The following is a 20,392-nucleotide window of genomic DNA, read 5'->3' on the forward strand; positions in this document are numbered from 1 at the left end:
GCATCGGGACACAGCTGCACCCACAGGGCCATGCAGTACCTCTCATCTGTCCCCACCTCACAGCTGGGTAAGCAGAAAGAAAAGGGTATTCCTTCATGTCATCCAGGGTGTCACTGCAAGATAGAAGTGGGACTGCAAGAGAATGAATGCTATTAACGTCATCAGAAATAAAAGTGCATGCACAGCTGCCAGAGGTAGAGCTTCCCTCTAAACCATGTGCAAATCCAGATCTCTGCTCTTGGAGAAGAGCGGAAGGAAGAACTGGAGTTATCCAACATCTCAATCAGCACAGGGATCTCCAAAGTGATTTCACCCATTGCTCTTCTAGATGTTTTTTTCTAGAAAAAGAGATTTGCTCTTAACACAACACCTCAAGAAATCTGAAAATGTGAATTCTGCTTCCTCCAACATCATCATTTTCAACATGGATTACTTAGGGAAGAGGATGGCACCCACCTCTCCTGCTCCCAAGCCCCCTGCCCCAAGCTCACCTTCACCCCCAGTGCTTCCCAAGCACTCCCTGAGCTGAGCATCACCCGCTGTGTGCTGGTTTGGTGACGCAGTTATAGCAAACAGTCACAGAAAGGGAGAGAAAACAAGATTTTATTTTTAAAACCTCTGTATTGTAAATAAATGCTCATGGGATAATTGTGCGTAAGTGCAAAGAGTACACAACACAACAACTCTGCATACATTGCTTTTTTTCTTTAAAACCTAGAAAAAAAGACCATTAGAAAGCAGTAACACAGCAGAACTCCATGAAACACAAAACATCACCCTCCCCACGCACAGCACAAGGATGCAGTTTGCAAGCAGCACACAGTAATGCAGAGCAGCACCCTGAGACCAGCACAGAGCACCTCTGACATCAAAAGCGGATGGAAATAGAAATCAGGGAGATACAGGAGTAAGATCTGGTGCTGGTGAAATGCTCACAAAGCAGGCAAGCCCACCGCTGGACATTCAGCCCATGGTGAGCTATTGGAGTGTTTGAACACAGCCCAACACCACAGCTCCGTATGACCAGCAGTGCAAACCCCCGTTAAGCCTAAATTCAGGTAAATTGTGCAACCCTTATTTATCCTGAGCTGTTTGCATGAGCGGTGCCAGGGCAGTCAGGTGGTTTCAAGGAAGTGCCTGGCACCCAGCACAGGCAGAGGCTCACCTGGGACCTGCAGCACCCACGCTGTCACCTACCATTCACCTGCACTGGGAATTTGCCACTGCTCTGCCTTACAGACACAGGTATTAAGTTAAGATGCAGTAGGAGAAGCTGTGCTTTGGCTTAAAGCGCTGAGGGACGGTCTGGCTGCTGCAGATGGCTCTGTCCCAGCACCAGCATGCAGCTGCTGCAGCATCGCTTGGGGAGCACAGCAACCCACAGCCAGCCACCACTGCAGAGCAGACATTAAGCAGCAATTAAAAACTGATGACTACCGACACTCATCAGCTACATTCATGAATTCTGGCAGGAAAAAAATGGCTGTGCCTCTTTACAGCCATTAGCTCCTTAACGATACACATACACCTAACCCCTCACCACCAGTTATTACAACACATTGTGCGTGAACAGCTCACAGTAGGCATCTGCTGGTGGTTCTGATGCTGCAGCTTTGCAGCCAGCCCACCCCAGCATGTTTGTGCATTGGAGGATCACTGCTGTGCTATGCAGCCTATAGAACTCTTCCTTCAACTTTTTGTTTCTCCTTTCCTTTCTCCTCCCAGCCCTGGCTTATTTCTAACAAGGACAACTGCTCAGTGGGAACAGCCTAAGGAGTAAAACCAATAAAACTCTGGTTTTTTTACCCCCTGAATTTCATCCCTCTGGAGCATAACTGCTTAAGATCAACATAAAACTTCTGCAGACTGTACATCCTACAGCGTTTGGGGCTTCTGCTGTGGCCTCTCATCTCAGCTTGAGAGAATAAAAGCTGTGGGAGTGTTTACAACACAAATCCCCACGTAAGCTCAGCCCACTGAGCACAGGCAGAGTGTGTGGGGCTCAGGTATCTGCGGATGGGCACTGATTTACACACTTCACACACACAGCCTGGGTCCCATGATCACAGATGTTGGAGTCGTTGGACGGAGCAGGTCTGTAACAGCATCCTGCTCAACCCCAAATGCCCATTTCTTCACCTAATCGCAGGGCTGCAAACCTGACAGTTTTGCCCTAATTTCAAGGGGGACATTAGGAGTGAGAGAAAATGGAGTTTGGCAAATAACTCGTAAGAGAAAAGTGAAAACTCGGAGTGTCATCACCCCACCTCTTGGCAGGGCAACCCAATAACAGGCAGCCAGCACTGAAGGAGTGCACCACCTGTGCCCTAAATACTTCAACAGCTTCAGCTCCACAAAAGGCAGCATTACATCAGCAACATTCACAGCTTACTCACATGTGAGTACAGAAATGTGCTGTGGGTCTGAAAATTGGTACAAGAGATGAGTAAAAAACCATCACACAGCACACACACACGTGGCCCCACTGCTGCTCCTCACCTCACCCACAGCCCGGGCCCTTCACTACCTTCTGACAACAAAAACATCTCAAAATGGGTATAGCAATAGGAAATGCTCTGCAGAATTAGCACGACTAAGCTTTGGTCAATGAATCCACGATTCTCTGATGCATCTATGAGTGCAAAACATCCAAGCTGATCGTGAGACGTTTTGGCTAAAGTAAAGGGAACAGGACAGTAAGCATGGAATGCAGGAAGAAAACAGTGCTGTGCAATGCAGAGTGAGGAATTTTTGCTGCAAGAGAAAAGCATCCACAAAGCCCAGGAGAAAAGAGAACAGGGTGAGGCATGCAGTGGACAACCAAAGCAGGGTTTGAGCCCAAAAGCAGCTTGGCTGTTCCCAGATGGCAATGGGCAAATCCATGTCCTTGTCCCCTGCAGTGGGTGATCTTGTAGGACTGAACAATTCTGTAAGTGCCTTTTGCCACAGCACATGCAAAACCCTTCCCAAAGTAAAGCAAGAGGCTCAGGTCTGGGGGGATTCAAAGCAACAGCCATGGAAGCCAAGCGATACCTGGAGTGCTTCTGCTTGTTAAATTGCACTGAGTAACTGCGTTTGAGCTCAGAGATGATAAAGATTGAATAAAACCTGGGAACTGGGTCTGATGAGAACATCTGCCAAAGAAACGTTGCTTCAGCAAGCAGGGAGAGGCCCAGAGGCGGCCCTGAGCAGCGCACACAAAGCATGGGGACAAGCTCACTCACATGTCCTGCTGCTCACACACACAAGCACACACACGTTAAAAGCAGCTGAAAAAATCTTCTCAGGAAGTTTTCTGCAGTGCCATGGCAGACACCGAGTGCTCACAAGGACAGGATGGCTGCAGGAAGGCACTGCTCACTGCGCTCCCAGCTGGCACTGTGTCCCATCAGGCTCCTGCTGTCCATTGCAGCCCTCCACCTCTAGGCCAGCCAGCCTCTGTGGAGAGAAAGGCACAGGTTGGAACACGGCTCAACCCACGGGTGCTAAACCAAAGGACACCACAGAAGATGCTTCACAGCACAGAATCCAACCAGCTCCGTGCAGTGGATCTACCTGGCTGCATCCACCCAAGGATCTGCTAATGAACTTGATCCTGAGCAGATAATTTCTTCCTGCTTTGCCATTCAGCCTCCTGCAGAGCTCTCCCAGCTGCCCCAAGCCTGGGCATGCAACCTTTACTGAGCACCATGCAAGAATGAGGCTGATCGCTACTCAGGGTCACTCTGTTTTATTCCTCTCCGCAGGAAATTACACTTCCAGACAAATGTTAGAAAAGTCACAGTAATAAATTCTCCTATCAGCCACAATGAACACTTCTGGTTCTGATAAAACATCTTCCAGTGTCTCACCAAGGGCCACAGAAGGAACACGCATCAGTACAAGTGAATGTTGCATTCACTAAAACCTGACAGACACGATGCCCTGCAGCAGCTGCTGCTCATTCCACATCCCAGAGCACAGACATTGGTCTCAGAGACCTGAGCTGCAATGCACAGCAGTGCTTTGGACACTGCAAAGGGGTGTGCAATCAATGCACACCATTTGTCTTGTTACCTCCTTACCCAGCCATCACTGTTCTGCACTAAAACAGCAGGCACAGCTCTCAAGCCAATTTGCTGACAATTAGCAGCAGGCATCAACATTTCTGTCCAACATTCAGGAAACTCAGACCCTACATTCTTTCCACTTGTGATAAGAAAAATATAATATCTGAATAGCTTTCCCAGCAGTGACACTTAATAAGTAACCATCAGTTAACTCACAATAGCTGCTCACATGCTGTTTTCTCAAGCAAAGCACCACTATTAAGAGAGGGTTTGCAGAGGAATGAAGGAAGTTGGACCAAACTCCCTTCCTGGATGCCCCTGAGGAATTATTATTATTATTATTATTTTAAACAAAAGGGAAAGCAAACACTTGAAGCATAATGTTAGAAGGGTAGTTTTTCATAGCTGGCATATGCATTCGTTTTCTAAACACAGCCCCTTGCAGTTCAGAGAACAAAGGCAAAGCTGGAGGACTGAAGCTGTGGATGTTATGAAATGATGCACTGCAAGCTCCCCCAGCCCAGTTTCTTTCTGCTTTTCCCCTCTTCTTCACCATTAAGGACCCTGAAAGCTGGGATGTAGGCAACTTTGGGTGAAACACTGCAGTGTTTGCATTGCAGAGGCTGGGCAGCTCCCAAGAAGGCCATGGTTGCATTCAACACCACTCAAGGCTGTGTGTGCTTCTGCAGCTTTGGCAGGGTAGAATTGCTTTACCAGTAAAACCTCTCCGCAGCAAGTTAAAAACAGGAGATGTAAATTTAAAGATCAGTCCTGTGTCTTTTTATCCCAGGAAATGTGTATACATTGAGGCTCTACAGGACGACAGGGAGTCTCATGGAAAAAACAAACAAACAACTGGAAGAGCTTCACTTCAAGGACAAAGTGCAAAATCTGACTTTTGGCCAAGTCAAAAGCTGCTCATGCCAGTAGGAGTAATGAGATCAGGAGGAAACTCATCTCCCCCCACAACAGCAGAAGCTGGAGGTGAGGCACAACCTCCCCAACTGAACCTTCATCTTCCTTCCATCCATCAGGAAATGGAACCAGCAACCATTCCCCTCTCTTTCCACTAAACCAAGCTCTCTGCATTTGAAGCCAAAGCACCAGCAGCAAGAGGATGGGCCCGCAGGTCAAAGGCAGTCCCATGTCCCAGGGTCCAGCATTCTGCAGTGCAGATGCAACACCCAAAGCTTTCCAGAATGCTCCCAAAGATGGGTAAAAGCAGACTGGATCTTGTGGTCGTCCCAAATGCATGGGGATGGGCTGTGCAGGGAAGCACACCAAGAGCTATCCCATAGTCAGGTCCCAAACATGAATTGCAACCAGCTTCTACAGGACAAAAACAACAGTGCACGAGCTGGATGAGGTGAAGCATCTGCTAAGCCAAGCAAGGGGTCACCCCAGGGTCTGCCACAGCTGCTGCAGCAACAGCACAGCAGGGAGAGCCCAAGGTCTCCTGGGTGACACTGGCTGCTGGCTCCGTAGAAAGGGGTATATAGACAAGAAAACACTCCTCCTGAGCAGTGGGTGAAAGCTAGCCCTGCCCTGCTCACCCCAAGGATGCCCCCAGGGGGACATGATAGAGGAGGCAGCAGCAATCCTACTAGCACAGCAAGGCTCACTCACAGAGCTGCTTCCCAAACATCCTCCCCAGTGCAGCTCCTAATCCCTCCTCTCCCTGTTGCTCCATCCATGCAGCTCACCCCAGGCCACAGGAGAACACCACTGGTACCACCTCCTGCACTGCCCTGTGATGGACAGCATCACCTTAAGGGTGACAGCACAGAAGGGTTGTGGATGGAACTTCAGCCCTGCTAGCACTCTGCCACCATCAAGGTCCCCTTAGTGACTAATTACTGCACAGCAAGACCTCCTTCTGCTCAGTGCATTTGTCTTTTCCCAAAGTAGCTTCCATGCAACTTCAGCCAAGAGAAGTCCTACTTACTAAAGCACAACAGAACGCACACAAGCTGCTCTCAGCGGTACTCACAGGCAAGCATTTCCCACTTGAGGCTGCAAAGGAAAAAGAAACAGCATAGGAGAGCTCAAAGTACACTTTAAAGGTAGTTTACAAGCAACAGTAACAGCAGTGAAGGAAATGAGGAAAGAAGGGAAGCAACCCAAGGGGTTCAGGGTAGGGAGATCACTGCAGGCTTGCACCTGAGCTGCAGCAGCTCACTGAGTGGCTCCATCCAGGGCAGAGCTCCAGGACAGCACTCGCCATCCCTGCCCAGGAGCTCAGTGGCTCCTGAGCTTCAAAGTTTTCGATGCTACAGCATCACAACTACAAGCAGCACAACTGCAAACAGCTTGAAAAATATCAAGCTGTGAGATGTCTGAGATTAAAGCTGTTTATTGTTATCTGAAAATGAAGCCCCCTATAGAAGAGCCACAGTTTTACTGAGATGTCTCACACTGCACCGAGGGGAACAAAATGCACAACGACCCCAACCAGGAGCCCCCAACCTCCCCCCTCCACCTCACGTGATGGGACACAGCAAAGAGAACCAATTTTCAACCTGCAAAGAAGCAAGTGGGGCTTCACATACCACCCTGATGGGGATCTATGTGATTTCAAACCAAAAGAAATGCGAGGTGGCAAAAAACCAAGCAGCACCCAAACACCAGGAGCCCAACCTTTGCTCAACAAGCTGCTGGTGGGATCCATAGGAACGTACATAGGCACTGAGCACTGGGATTTCCCCAACGGCTCTACAGCTAGAGCAGCACTTGGCTGCACCAACACATTTGAACAGAGATATTTGTAACTCTTTCCAGTCAAGCTTTTGTTGGAAAGCACGGCCCAGAATGAACCACCCAATGGTTCATTGGGTGGATGGAACAATGGAAGCTTGCCTGCACGGGACAGGGTTCTATAAACCTCTGGCATCACAATTCTAGCTTCATGGAGAGATTTTCATGCATTGCCTTGTTTATTTTAAGAGTGCCCAATGCAGAATGATTCCCAGTGGCGTTTGGGTATTTGGGGGTACTTCTGCCAGGACTACAGCCATGGTTGGGTGACATGGGTGGCACGGGAGGGGAAGCAGAGCAAGGCACCACCTGGACAGTGGCTTGCAGCCGGGGTTGAGCAGCTGCACCTCGAACCTGCAGGTCAGTGGGGCCGCTCCCAACGCTGTGGTGCCGCGGGCGCTGCTCCGTGGCCGTGCTGGCCAGCGGCGTCAGGCTGCTCCTCCTCATCCTGCCTGGGCTCTGGATCATGGGAAGGCAGCTCTGGTTGCAGGTGGAGGACATCACAAGGAAGGGAAAAGGGGAAGGAGATGTTACAACTGCAGTGCATCCCCGAGAGCCTCTGGCCACGAGCGGATCCGCGGTGGTGGATGTCCTACATTTGCTTTGCTTGCAGATTTACTTCCTTCTGGGTTCGGAGTTAGTTTGTGTTGGGTTGTTTTGTTTTTTTGTTTGTTTGTTGCTTACTGATTTTTACAATTGATTCAGGAAAAAATAAAAAATAAATAGAAAAACTTCCCTTATTTGTATTTCTGCTCTCAAAGTAGTTTGTTCCCAAGGAAGCAGAGCAGGAGCATCCTCCAACTCCTCCAAGCAGCACCAATGATTTCAGCACAGGAATCACACGAGCAGCAAAGCAACAAGTCTGAGACAATGGCAGATAACCCTTCTTCCTTGGAGCTCTTTCTAGAACCTCCTCCAATGCCATGGGGTGGCTAAAAGCCTCCATGCACCACTGGAGCTGAAGATGTGCTCAGTTCAGATCAGCTCCCCTGCAACCTAATGCAGTGGTAGGTTTTGTGGTGCTTAACTGGGGAGCCTTACTGAACCAGCTGTTCAGTGGCATTCCCCAATACCTGCAGGCACTCTGCAAAACAAAAGCATGCCTGCACAAGTGAGCACAAAAACAGTGGAAACTTCCACAGAATGCTTGCAAAACATTGGTGAGATCCACAAAGACAAGGGCAAGGGCAGAGAGCCACCAACCAGCACACTACAAACATCCTCACCTCAAAGGAAGGGATGAGCCCCATGCTTCCCTCCCACAGCACAGCAGCAGCCTGTCCTGGGGCTGCTGACCCCACAATGCACCCCAAGGTGCAGCCTTACAGTGCCTATGGCTCTGCAATGGGCTGAGAGCTCAGGAAGGCAGCAGGAACTCCCTAACTACTTTGTGTTAATAGCACTAATTCCAAGCAGACACACCAAACAAGCCTTAACAACGAGACATAGCATTTAAAGGTGTACATCCTAACCCAAGTGGATTCAGTTTGCCTACTTCTGCCCCTGTTCCAAATATCTCCCACTGTCTTGGGAAGCACATACAACTCTACATGCAATGAGTTCTGCTTCTGAAGCAGCCTTGCTGGCACTGAAAGCAACCAGGCACTTATAGCAGGGAGAGTTTCAATTGACTTATGTCCACAGAAGGCAAATGTTGAGCAATCACATGAACCACGAGGCAGAACAAGGCAGCTCAACTTACTGAGTTCAGGGAAGGTTTGTCCCGGTGGGTGTTCACTGCTTCCACGTTCAGGCTGATCGTCTCCACTTTACAACCTTGCTCAAACAGAATGGGGAGTTTATTGGAGGAAGTGCATTTCCTAACCCATGTAGAATAAAATCCTATTATAAGTGCACGCCAAGTGAGCAGAAGGTTGTTACTTGTTTCTAAACTAAAACAAAAAAAATCTCAATGAACAGTTCATCTGCATGGAGAATTCACACTTCAGTTACTTTCTGGCTTTGACCCTCACTGTGAGAGCTCAGAGCCTCATCCCCTGACCTCGAGTGTCTCCAGGGATGGGGACATCCACCCCACTTACTGTGAAATGCTTTGTCCTTGTATCCAATCTACACCTCCACCACACACCATCCCACTGCTCCCACCGCCATCACCAAAAGCACTGACAGCAACAACTGCTGTTCCACACACAGCTGCACCCACCACCCAAAGGAGCCACGTACCGTAGGCGACCGGGGTGAGCTTGAGGATGGCATGCAAGGGGCAGCGCAGGTAGGGCAGCTCATCTGCAGGAGAGGCAGCAGCATCAGCTTTACCTTCAGGAGCAAAGGTTCCACCACAGCCCCCCAGCGGCGCTCAGGGGAAACCCAACCCAAAGCACAGGGAGAACTACAGCAGCTCAGCACTGCTCAGCATCACACTGCCCCAGCAGCATGCCCCAGCTTCCAGGGGCCTGGTGTTTTCTCTTTAAGTGACCTCAAACAGTGCCCTTCCCACAACAGATAGCTCTGTGCTGATCAGTGAGCAGTGCTCTGTGCAAAGTGAGGAGGAGCCAATTCCCATCACAGAGCACCTTGCACGTAGTGTCTCACATGTGTCCTGCAGAGCATCGTTGTGCCATGGAGCACTGCCCTCACTGCTCTACCAGAGCACAGTTTCCTTAAATCAAAAAAAAAAACCCCAAATCCCATAGAGATGCCCCTGGTTGAAGCACTTCTGGAAACGAGGGCTGAGCAGAAAGGCAGCAGGGCAGGCACTGAGCAGACAGCACTCTGCCCTCACGGGGCACATCCTGCAAAGCTCTGCTGAAATGCAATGGTTAAACCATTTCAGAAATGGGTGTTTTGTGTTTTTTTTGGGGTTTTTTTTTTTTCTTTTTTAAAGCAGTTCCTCCATTGTCAAGAAAAATCAAAACAGCAATTACCAGACACCCACCCAAAAACCCCGAAAAAGAGCAAAAATAGAAGCCAGCCCCCACCAGCATGCATTTATTTTTGTACCTGCACTCTTATCCAGAAAGTAAGCCAGGAGGCACCTCATCACTGCCTGGTGGGAGATGACAAGGACGTTGCCCTGCCGCTCCAGCTCCATAATTACGGGCTCCAGACGCTGAACCAAGTCCTGGTAGGACTGCAAAACAAAACAGGAATTTTTGTAAGGGGTTTTTTTTATAAACAGACTTGGAGCAGAAGTAGCAATTAACACAGCTTCACCTTCAGGAAAGTATCGGTTAAAGCATCAAACTGCAGAAGTGATGGAGTAAATAGAGGGGAAAATAAGGAAACAGCTCTGGGTGAAATTGGATGGCAGCAACCCTCAGATTACAGGAAGTTCAGGTTAGTGATAACTCTTAGCAAGTGCAGTTTGAAAAGAAAATAAACCACTAAATTACACATTTAAATATGGCTGTAAAGTAAAACCAGAAGTGACTCCATCCCCACCCACAGCCATTTCTCTCTCCCAGGGTGATTTTCCATAGGGACAACTCAGCTTCAGCCAACTGAGAGCAGCACAATGAACCTGCTTCACACACTGCTGGAACAGCAAGCAGTGCTCCTTTCCTCTAAGAGAGCTGGGTTCACTAGGGCTTTTGATTTCTCATGGAAATACTGGGGACAGAGAGCTGAAACCAAGCAACGCCCCTCCATTTCACTCATCACACGTTGCCCAATGCATACTGCAGCACTCTGCTTCTCTTAAGTGCTCTCACCTCTCCTCCAGGATAGCGATAGAGGTATTTCTCCTGATCCCTCAAGGCAAACTCATCAGGGTATTTGGCTTCGATCTCTGCATATGTCATCTCTTCACACACCCCCTGCAGGAAGCACAACTCCGTGCAGCATCACTTCAGGAGGTGTACAGCAATTCAGTACACAAATACGAGCACAACACCAGCATTTCTTTTGCCCTCAAAAACAGAGTGAGAGTGCCAACCTTCACCCAGCAGCAAGGCGCTGCATACACCCCACGAGGGCGTGGGATGCTCAGTGTCACTCCTCCCAACACCAGCTGGAGTGCAAGGTCTGCTGCTGTGCAAAGCTCTAACCGTTCCAGGTGCTTTCAGCCCTAGTGAGAGACCCCTGATAGGGGTGGAGGGCGTTACGCACAGCCATGGCTGGAAAACTTGAGCGATGGTCAGGAAACACTTCTATGCCCAATTTAATTATTTTCCACCTAGAAAAGCAGAAGGCTTCACCGTGCCCCACTCACAGCATCAATCTCATTGAGGATCTTCCACTGTTCATAGGTGACCCCCAGTGACTCAGCTGTCTGGATGGTGCGCTTCAGCTGGCTGGTCCACACCTTCAGCTCCACAATCTCCTGCTCCTCAATGAACTTCTTCAGCGCCTGTGCAAACTGAGAGAGGGCAGAGGAGCTCAGGAGCTGCACAGGGCAGCTGCCCCCCACACCTCCTTTGCAGTGCAGCCATCTGGGTGCTGCAGACCCTCACCTGCTTGCCACGTGGTGACAGCCCAGAGTCCCCTCCAATCTTGCCAAGGAGGTTGTATTCGCTCTCACCGTGCCGGCAGAGGTAGATGGTGCGTGGCTGCACGTGGATGTTCATTAGGTAATAGACGATTTTGCTCTGGATGTAATCTTGGACTCTGTTCACTAGGAACCGCTGTCCCACATTGATCACTTTAATGAAGGAAAGATCTCTGGAGTCAACATAAAATAAGAACACCCACACGCCGGGTTTGACAACTGACACACGTGCAGGCGTCCCCCAGCTCTCTGCCCTGAGTTAAAGGCATCAGCGCCACTGCGGGGACACAGGACACACCGTGCTTGCACAAGGAGCATCACATTCAAATCCACTGCAACCCAAGGGCATCGCCTTCGCACGAGCAAATCTCAGCTTCGGGAGTGCTTCAGCACAAGCATTGCAAGTCTTTGGGCACAGAACACAAAGCAGCAAAGCAAAGCAGCTCAGGGACAGAGCACAGCCCGGGCTCGCTGCTTACTTGTCGTACTCATCGGGATCAAGGGGTTGGTACGTGACCTTGTAGCACTCGATTCTCTTCAGGAAGTCATCCATCACATTCTCCCTGTTTCTTTCGGGGTAATCGGGGCTGGAGACTTTCACCTCCTGTCGAGCAGAAAGAGGCACGTGGGGAAAGCTGAGCAAACATGGCAGGGAGCAAAAGCAGCACTGAACATCATCATCTTTCCCTTCTGAAACGAGTCAGCATTGCTTAGTGCTGCCCGGTGGAAAAACCTGCTCCTGGCAATGCAACAAAAGGCAATGGGGAGCACACTGCAGTGCTTGGCCCCGGTGCAGACACAGCTGCCTGTCATCCCATGTTCAAGGTCAAACACTGTCCGGCTTCAGCTCACATCCAACTTCAACAACTGCACCTTCAGCTTTTACAACCCATAAATCTTCAATAGTATTTACAAGCTGAGATGTAAGAGCACTATGGGGAAGCCTCCTTCAGCCCCCAGCCCTCCTTGCAGGAGCAGCAAGGTGACACACGGAGCTTCAGCCCCCAGCTGGCACCTGCAGCAGAGGGAATGCCTGCAACCATCAGCAGCCATCTGAGCGGGATCCCGACCACCCCGCACTGTGCACATCATCCCTAATGCCAACAATACAGCAGCAGTGCTGTGAGCAGAGCTGGTGACCTTGCACAGCACGCAGCTCCGTGACACAGAGCCTGGCAACGTACCAGGATGTTGGCAGCAATGACCTCCGGATCGTCGCACACAGATTCCACAAAGAACACCTGTGAAGGAGGCAGTGAAACATGTTTTAGAGAACCAAGAGTTCTGGTTTAAATCACAAGTCAAAAACAACTCCAGCACTGTGATCACAATCACAAATTAAATACAGCAGCGCTACCTTGAAAGCATTTTCCTTAGCAAAATTTAAGATCAGGTCCCGTCTTTCCCGAGTTGTGTTGGTTGCATCGAACACCTATCAGAAAATAAGTGGCAATGAGAAAGTTTATCTGCAGCTTCTTAAACAGCCCCAAAGGATTAGGGGTTACATTTGGGTTCCCGAATGCCCTGGGCAGCTTTGAACAACCCAGATACGAAGCCCCCATGGTGTGTTTGGCTGGGAAGAGCCTTACAGCTATCTGCCCACACTCCTCCAGGAGGTACGCCTTCACGTCCTGTAGGGCCACCAAGGCACATCGTCTGCAGGAGAGAAATGCAGTGTCAGAGCAGGTGCAAGGCATTCAGATTGGAGGTCCTCCAAGTCTCTGAGATTGGGAAAAATTCAGCTGGCTGTTCTCTCCTCAGATGGAAAGAAGCGAGGCTGTGTGCCTCAATTCCTGGGGGCTCTACAGAGCTCAACTCTGTTTAAATCCCCATTTTCCCATGTTCCCATCCCTGCCCTTGGGATGCCCCTGTTGCTGCCTCTACCAGTTGAGGCTCCATGCAGATCCCCAGCCCCACTGCCCTCAAAAAGACATGTCTGAGGGCAAAAATCCACACCTGGGAACAGCACCCGAGGTACCCCCTACACTCCCTGCTCCCCTGGGTGCTCCAAGCCCCTCCTTTCCATCTATTTCTCCTGATGCCAATGACATTCCCACGCATCCAGGGATCCTGCCAATGGATCTGCGCTCCGCACCACCTCCTTCCGTGCCATTCAATGTTATTTTGTGCTACAGAAACACACGGGCTGCCAACCCCAAGCCTAAGCAGACCGCAGGCCATCTGCACGGCCCCATGACGCCAACTCACTTGCGGATCTCCATCGCTTCTTTGTTATCGTGCCTGAAGAAGTCATAGGATTTGTAGGATTTGACAGCTTCCCGGCGATACACCCCTAAATTGAACACTTGGGACACAAAATAACGCCGTGCTGACATGGGTGCCCACAGACACCCTCCCACCTGTGGGCAGGGGGCCGTGGGGGCACACACCTCGGGTGGGCACCCCGATCCAGTTGAGGTAACGTGTCAGCTTCTTGGAGACGTAGGTCTTGCCGCGCGCTGGCAGCCCGATCATCACGATGAGGGTGGGTGAGTTGGTCATGTAGGATGCCCACGCTGCAGGAAAACGTTAGCGTGGAGCCCAGCGGACAGACAGAGCCGGCCGTCCTGCAACTGGCTGCGACTCCTAATGAGTGCTGCAAGCGGTGTTAGCTAATGAAAGTGATTAGCAGCGGTGCACCTGCTGCAGCTAATGGGGCTAACGCGGTTCTCGGCGGGACAAATATTTACCCAGGAGACACGGGCTGCCAAGGGCAGAAGAAAAATGGCTTGAGGATGGAAGAAAACATGGGTTTAAGCAGACGGTCACGGAAAACAGGAGGTCAGGAGGTAGCAGGGCTGCAGCGAGGCTGAGCTGAGGCTGTCAGCAGCACGAAGGGCACCGGCACAGCGGGGCTTTGCCGCGCGCACTCAAACCCACGCGTGCCGTGGGAACCGCGCGTTTTGTTAAGCGAATCCGACAACCGCTTTTTTTTTTTTTTTTTTTCTTTCCTCCGCGAAAAGCGCTCCGTGCGCGGTTCCGCCCCGGTACTCACAGCACTTCTTCTCCCCGCCGCGCTGGGCCCCGGTTCTGCCCCGCGGCGCGCTGCCGCCGTGCCGGTACGCCGCCGCCATGGCTCCGCGCCGCCGCGCTGCATGCAAATGAGATGTAAATCGCTCCCCGGCAAGCGGGCGGGAGAACGGCGCTACGCCACAACCCCAAGCGCGCCCTGCATGCAAATGAGATCGACACCGGCCGCGGCGCGCGCCGCCCGCTCTGGCAACACCGCGATTGGCCGCGGCCCAGCGGCCAATGAAACAGCGCGGAAAAAGATCTCGCGAGAACCAGCGGGCGCTGGGCCGGGGCGGAAACGGAGACGGGCGGGGGGAGGAGGAAGAGGAGGAGGGAGGAAGAGGAAGGAGGGGGCGGCGGCCGCGCGAAGGATGTTGCGGCTGCGCTGCAAGGCCCGGAGCGGCACCCAGCCGCTGCCCGGCCTCACGGCACACTCCCGTCTCCGCGACATGCAGGCCGCCCTGGCCGCCCTCACCGGCGTCCCCGCCCCTGCCCAGCGGCTGCTGCTCGGCTTCCCTCCGCGGAGCCTCGACCTCAGCGACGGCGAGCGGCGGCTGGGCGAGCTGGGCATCCACTCAGGTGAGGCCTGCTGGGCGGCAGCGCCTGCGCTTTATGATCCCGCTGCCCCGCGGGCTGCAATTAGCTTAATTAAACGAGGCTGTGACCCAGCGCGCCGGGCCAGGGGGGGTTGGAGCGGAGCGCCGGTTGAGGCTGCGGGGTCCCCGCCCTGGAGGTGCTCGAGAACCGCAGGGATGGGTCGGTGGTTGGGCGTGAGCTGTCGGTTCCTTTCAGACCTTAGGGATTCGGTTCTGTGCCGATCTGTGCGCTCAGCTCTCCCCTCTGTCTGACAGGAGACACGCTCATCGTGGAGGAGGACACGTCTAAGCCCAGCGCCGGCTCTCCGGTCGTGGCCAAGAGGATGATGGCGGTGAGGGAAGCGGTCCCCGTGCTGGCCAGGAGGGTGGTACCAGCTGATAACTCGTGTCTGTTCACCAGCGTGTACTACGTGGTGGAGGGAGGTGTGTACGACCCCGGCTGTGCCCCGGAGATGCGCAGCCTCATCGCACAGATCGTAGCCAGCGACCCCGAGGCGTATTGTGAAGCAGTGCTGGGGAAAACCAACAGGGAATACTGCGACTGGATCCGGAGGGAGGAAACCTGGGGGGGAGCCATCGAGGTTTCCATTTTATCCAAGTTTTATCAGTGTGAAATCTGTGTGGTGGACACGCAGACAGTCAGAATCGATCGTTTTGGGGAGGATGCCGGGTACACCAAGCGGGTCCTGTTGATCTACGATGGGATTCATTACGATCCGCTCGAGCGTAAAATCCCCGACTCGGACGTTCCTCCCCAGACCATTTTCTCTACTTCTGATGATGTTGTTCTCGCACAAGCCTTGGAGCTAGCAGACGAAGCCAGACGGAAGAGGCAGTTCACTGACGTGAATCGCTTCATGCTGAGGTGCATGGTGTGCCAGAAGGGACTGACGGGACAAGTGGAAGCCAGAGAACACGCCAAGGAGACGGGACACACCAACTTTGGGGAGGTGTGACAACCTGCATGAGGATGGTTACATCTACTACCTCACTCATCCGGAATCAAATTCCGGATTTCCAGATAAGCTGTATGTAATCACAAAATTCCGTTCACAGAGCTTGAAAAGCGTATAAACGATGGCCAGGATGCACAGGTTTGTGGGGTTAGTGACTTTTCCAACTGATCTGAAATAGGTTGTCTTCTCGCATGCTAATTTAGAGTCATTTGGCAGGTGAAATACACTGGCAGCTAAAACCTGATTTCTGAAATAATCTTCTCTTTGTGTGTGTGCTCTGAGTGGCCATACAGAACCAGGCTTGTTCAATACTAGTGTAAAAAGCGAGCCTCTAAATTACTGTATTAATCTATTAGTATTATGTTTTCAGGGTAATTAAATTAAGGGTTTAGGAAATGTGTGTATCAGCACTATTTATACTAAAAAAAATAGACTCTGTGCATGGAAGCAGCCCTGCTGCTGCTCATAGGGTGCACAGCTTTTGGTGGAAAGAGCATCCCTAAAGCTGCCCTCCACTATGTTACTATCAGAAGTAGAATGTATTGTTTGTGTGAAGTCACGGCTTTAGAGGAAGAAGTGGCCTTTAAGCTTTAAGATAGCCTTCTTAAAAGTAACGAGTAGGTGGTTAAGTGTTGAATTAAACTTATTAATCCTCCATAGGTAGTTTTTAGTTGCTTGGAAAATAACTATCAGCCCCTTGGTGTTTACACTGCATCGGAACATAGGCATGTTACTGGGAATACTTGGGTTCTTCTTAATATCTCAACTTCTGGCAGGAGGAAAATACAGTAATTAGGGAAGTATCTTAATTTGCATCTGTCTAATACATTGGAATGGTCTTCATTTGGCTGTAGCTGATCTCACGGCCACAGTGTTACTAAGCTGTAGCAGATTCCAAATACTGTAAATGAGCACTTTAAGGTATAGTTCTCAGTTGTTTTTGCTGGTAAGAAGTCTTACCCTTTTTAGAAGGACGGAGTAGTAAATCCGGAAGGGAGGCCTGAGGTTTCTTCATCTGCATTCTGCCTTAATGTGTTTGATTTGTCAGCGATGACTGTCGAGGAGCAAGACTTTAATTCGGATAATGAAGGATGCAGTTGAACTGTCAGAACAAAACAAGCTGGGTGAAACGCCCTACTTCTCACTCTGCTCAGAATCAGGGAAGGTGGATTTGATTTCATCAATCTTACCTCGCAGCAAAGCTGTGAGCTTAACAGTAAGTGCTTTGAGGACTTTTAAAAGGTGCTGTAGAGGTGCGTAGTACTGAAGGGGATTTATTTTTTCCTTTGTAATGCCTGTAATACACATTTGTTTTAAGGAATTTTACAACGTTCTTAGCCTTCTATCACTCTGTTTCCAATTACCTCTCTTGCTCTTCTACAAATGGAGAGCAGGAACGTGCATCTTCAGTTTGAGGCAGAAACAAACCTGCTTTCCAAATGGAATCAATCTTAGTTTTAAAGGCCTCTGCTCATTGAGGCAAGTAGCTGAACTCCTGCTGAGAAAATCCCGTTTTCTGTAAGCAGCAAATTGAGGTTCTCAGCTGAATTGGACTTTGAAATGCTGAGGGGATCTCGCAGGAAACGGAGCGAAATTGTGTGAGTGCTTTGCTAAATGGAGGCAAGAATAATTAAGGATAAAGAATAGAATTGCCAAAAGCACTATGGACCAGTTTTCATTTTATCTCAGTATTAAAATACGTGTTCACACTGTTGGGAGTTTCCAATAGAAAACCACTTTGCTTCCAGTGTTAAACCACAACTTTGCTTTTCATCCATCATGAGAAAAAAACAAATCATTACCAACAGCCCTCGAGAAGCTTACGAACCTAAAGAGGGAACTTGAAGATGACACTGATACGACTTGAGACAAAATGCTGTCTAGGAATGAGACCAAGAGAATATCAACCCTAAATCATGTTCTCAGCTTTCACACTGAAGAGGTGAGGTGCCTGGGACGAGGAGCTGTTCCTCACCGTTTGCCATCTGTGACATGGACAATACCTACCTCAGAGAGGTGTACTTTGGGTGTCTTTGAAACAAAAGTGCTGTCAAAGAGGAAGATACATATTTATTGTCTGCCACGTTTGCAACGGCGTGGACTTTTGGGAGCAACACTTGGGATTTTTTTAGCTTTGTATCTTGGGTGGATTTCCAAAAGCCTGTCCAAATACTTTTGGGGAATTACTTCTCAGTTGCAGTATTTTTAAACTTAAAATTAGTTGTATTGAACCTGGAGTGTTTAGCTTTGCTTTATCGTGTCTGCATAGCAAATCCACTAACAGAGCAGGAGTTCCATGCGAGGGAGATGCCTCAGAGTCACCGCTTGGGTGTTTTATTGAGTTGCCTAGAAAATAAAATCCCTTTGGTTTACAAAATATCAACGGGACAGCTGTAATTTGTGTTTGTAAACGTTGATGTTATCGTGTGCTGACAAACTGTTTCAAAGAGCAAATAAGTGGGGATGTGGACAGAGCTGGAGGAGCTCCTGAGCTGCGTTAGAATGGGGAGTTGTAAAAGAATGGAACATCAGGATGATTTTTTAACATCTTTTTAGCAGTGTTTATCTGCCCTTAATGATGCAGCTGTGGCAGTACCACAAAAATGGGATCCTGGCAGCAGTGGGGTGAATTTCTGAGCGTCGCTGATACGTTTGCACTGAACTGTTGTTACAGATATTTTAGAATAGATGTGTTGTGGGCTCAGGTGGAGGCAGGCAGCCTGTAAGCTATGGGTGTGTGTCCTTAGCAATGCCACTTATTCCCATCCAGGTTGAAATTAAACACCAATTTCCTCACTGAACGCTTCAGCACAGAGGTCAGCAGTTACTCAGGCCCTGGAAAATGAAATTCTTACTTCAGAGGTGGGCTTGGTAGAAGCTGCATTGTTCATCTTGGCTTCCTTGCCTGTATTAGATGTCAGTTAAGTGAAGAACTTCAGTTTCCCAGTGCCTGCTGGCCACTTCACCAGCACTAAAATCCTTCCTTAAATAAGAAGAGCCTGACACCTGCATCACGTGGCCTTTTACAAACACTGCATTGTAGGAAGAGATGCACATCTCATGGATTTAACAGCACTTTAAAAGTTGGTCTGAATTTATGTGCTCAGCAGATACCGAGCGCGGACTTCGCTATGTCAGCAGCAGAGCAAATGGTGTTAGCAAGTGATTCTCAAGTCTTAATTACCACTGTAATACAGCCTTCCACTTCATGTACCATCAGTGCAGACCATTTGGAATGATATATTTCCTTAAACACGTCACTTGAACTGCAAAAATTGTCGATGCACCAATAAACATGACTGATGCATGCACCCTTGTTTAGTGTAGTCTCTGCCTCAGCTCTTGAATGCCAGGTTTTTGCTCTATTCACTGTTGTTCCACCAGTGCATTTTTTACAGCCTTCACATCTGTAGCACAATCTTTGAGTAATTTACATCTGCTTTCCTCTCTGTCTCATTCACTTTTCCCTTTGGTACTAAGGGATGACCATATCAAGAAGGGCTCTGTCCCACAGCCCTTTGAGGACAAATCTTCACTTTCAACTTTTCCAGCCACATAATATATAAAAATACAAAATCACATCTTCAGCAATAGAATTTTATGCTTTCAAAATAGTAAAATACCTCCCTGATGTACTCTGGCATCAAGAGGAGTGACCAAAGAGGTTTACACTCTTGCATTTAGATGTACAAGTCATTAAACAGACATTCGGACTTCTCTGTTTAAGTAACATCCTGTCCATTTCATGGAAGCAATTGCCTACATGGGCAATATTAGGAGGAAATCAGCCTAAGTCTGTATTTCCCCAGCTATAGCTGTGGCTTGCTGGGATAATGGCATGGCAACTTCAGTTTGCGAAGCAGTTACTTTTCCATGCCTTTAATAAGTGCTTAATTCCTCATATGACTTTGAGAGAAAGGGGAAAAGCAAAATTCTCCTGATAGAGCTGATAGAGCATGAGTTGGTGTGTGATTCCTTGGTTCTGGACAAGTCTGCAGGAAGAAATAGTGGGCAGAAGGAAGGAGCACCTCGCTGTGTGGTGCAGGGTCAGAACTCACACTGCACCTCCTGTTCCCTTGTGGCACCTGCAGAGGAATGTCCTATTCCCACCCCAGTTTTTCAACAGCAACCTGCTCAAATACACAACAGTGCAACAGTTGTGCTCAGACACAGCCAACAGAGCCCTCCAGAAGCTGCACTTACAGCAAAGGAACACAGCAGCCATCGCTCCGACCACGTCTGACCTCCCAGCATTGTTTGCTCTGTCACAGAGGAAGCAGGAGTGAGGGGACAGGCAGCAATGAAGGCAACATCTGATCTCAGCAGAACTCTGCTGACTGCCTTGCACGCTATGCCACGTGCCCATGGGCCAGCCAGCCCTGCACCAAGCTCAGCTCAGCCCTGTCCCAGCAGGGAATATCTTTCATAAGAGGAACACCACATTTTCAGCTTGCTTTAAGGAAAATTGCAGCTCTTGGTCATACAAATTAAATGTCTGCCTGGGTTGTAAATGAAGCTGCGCCTTCAGTCTTACAACCACCATCAGGTTTCACTCTGCGCCGGATGGAGCAGAATGAA

At 49.7% G+C, this 20,392-nt stretch overlaps 2 protein-coding genes across 2 annotated transcripts; one reads left to right on the forward strand and one right to left on the reverse strand.

Annotated features, from left to right (window-relative positions):
- Positions 1-586: 586 nt before the first annotated feature.
- PFKFB2 (6-phosphofructo-2-kinase/fructose-2,6-biphosphatase 2) lies at positions 587-14,833 on the reverse strand. The gene is given in 17 exon segments (XM_042884098.1): positions 587-3,438; positions 6,040-6,062; positions 7,113-7,283; positions 8,506-8,579; positions 8,988-9,050; positions 9,765-9,894; positions 10,475-10,579; positions 10,975-11,121; positions 11,216-11,423; positions 11,730-11,854; positions 12,435-12,491; positions 12,608-12,682; positions 12,840-12,906; positions 13,459-13,555; positions 13,641-13,766; positions 14,246-14,575; positions 14,578-14,833. Coding segments are annotated over 17 exon segments (2,070 nt in total). The 3' UTR covers positions 587-3,422.
- A 181-nt stretch (positions 14,834-15,014) lies between these two features.
- On the forward strand, positions 15,015-15,814 carry YOD1 (YOD1 deubiquitinase). Its single transcript, XM_042884043.1, has 2 exons — positions 15,015-15,018; positions 15,114-15,814. The coding sequence occupies exons 1-2, from the start codon at positions 15,015-15,017 to the stop codon at positions 15,812-15,814; spliced, it is 705 nt and encodes a 234-aa protein (XP_042739977.1).
- Positions 15,815-20,392: the final 4,578 nt, after the last annotated feature.

Source organism: Lagopus leucura, unplaced genomic scaffold (assembly GCF_019238085.1).
Source record: "Lagopus leucura isolate 7727_CA_CO unplaced genomic scaffold, USGS_WTPT01 Super-Scaffold_100043, whole genome shotgun sequence".
NCBI classification, from domain to species: Eukaryota; Metazoa; Chordata; class Aves; order Galliformes; family Phasianidae; genus Lagopus; species Lagopus leucura.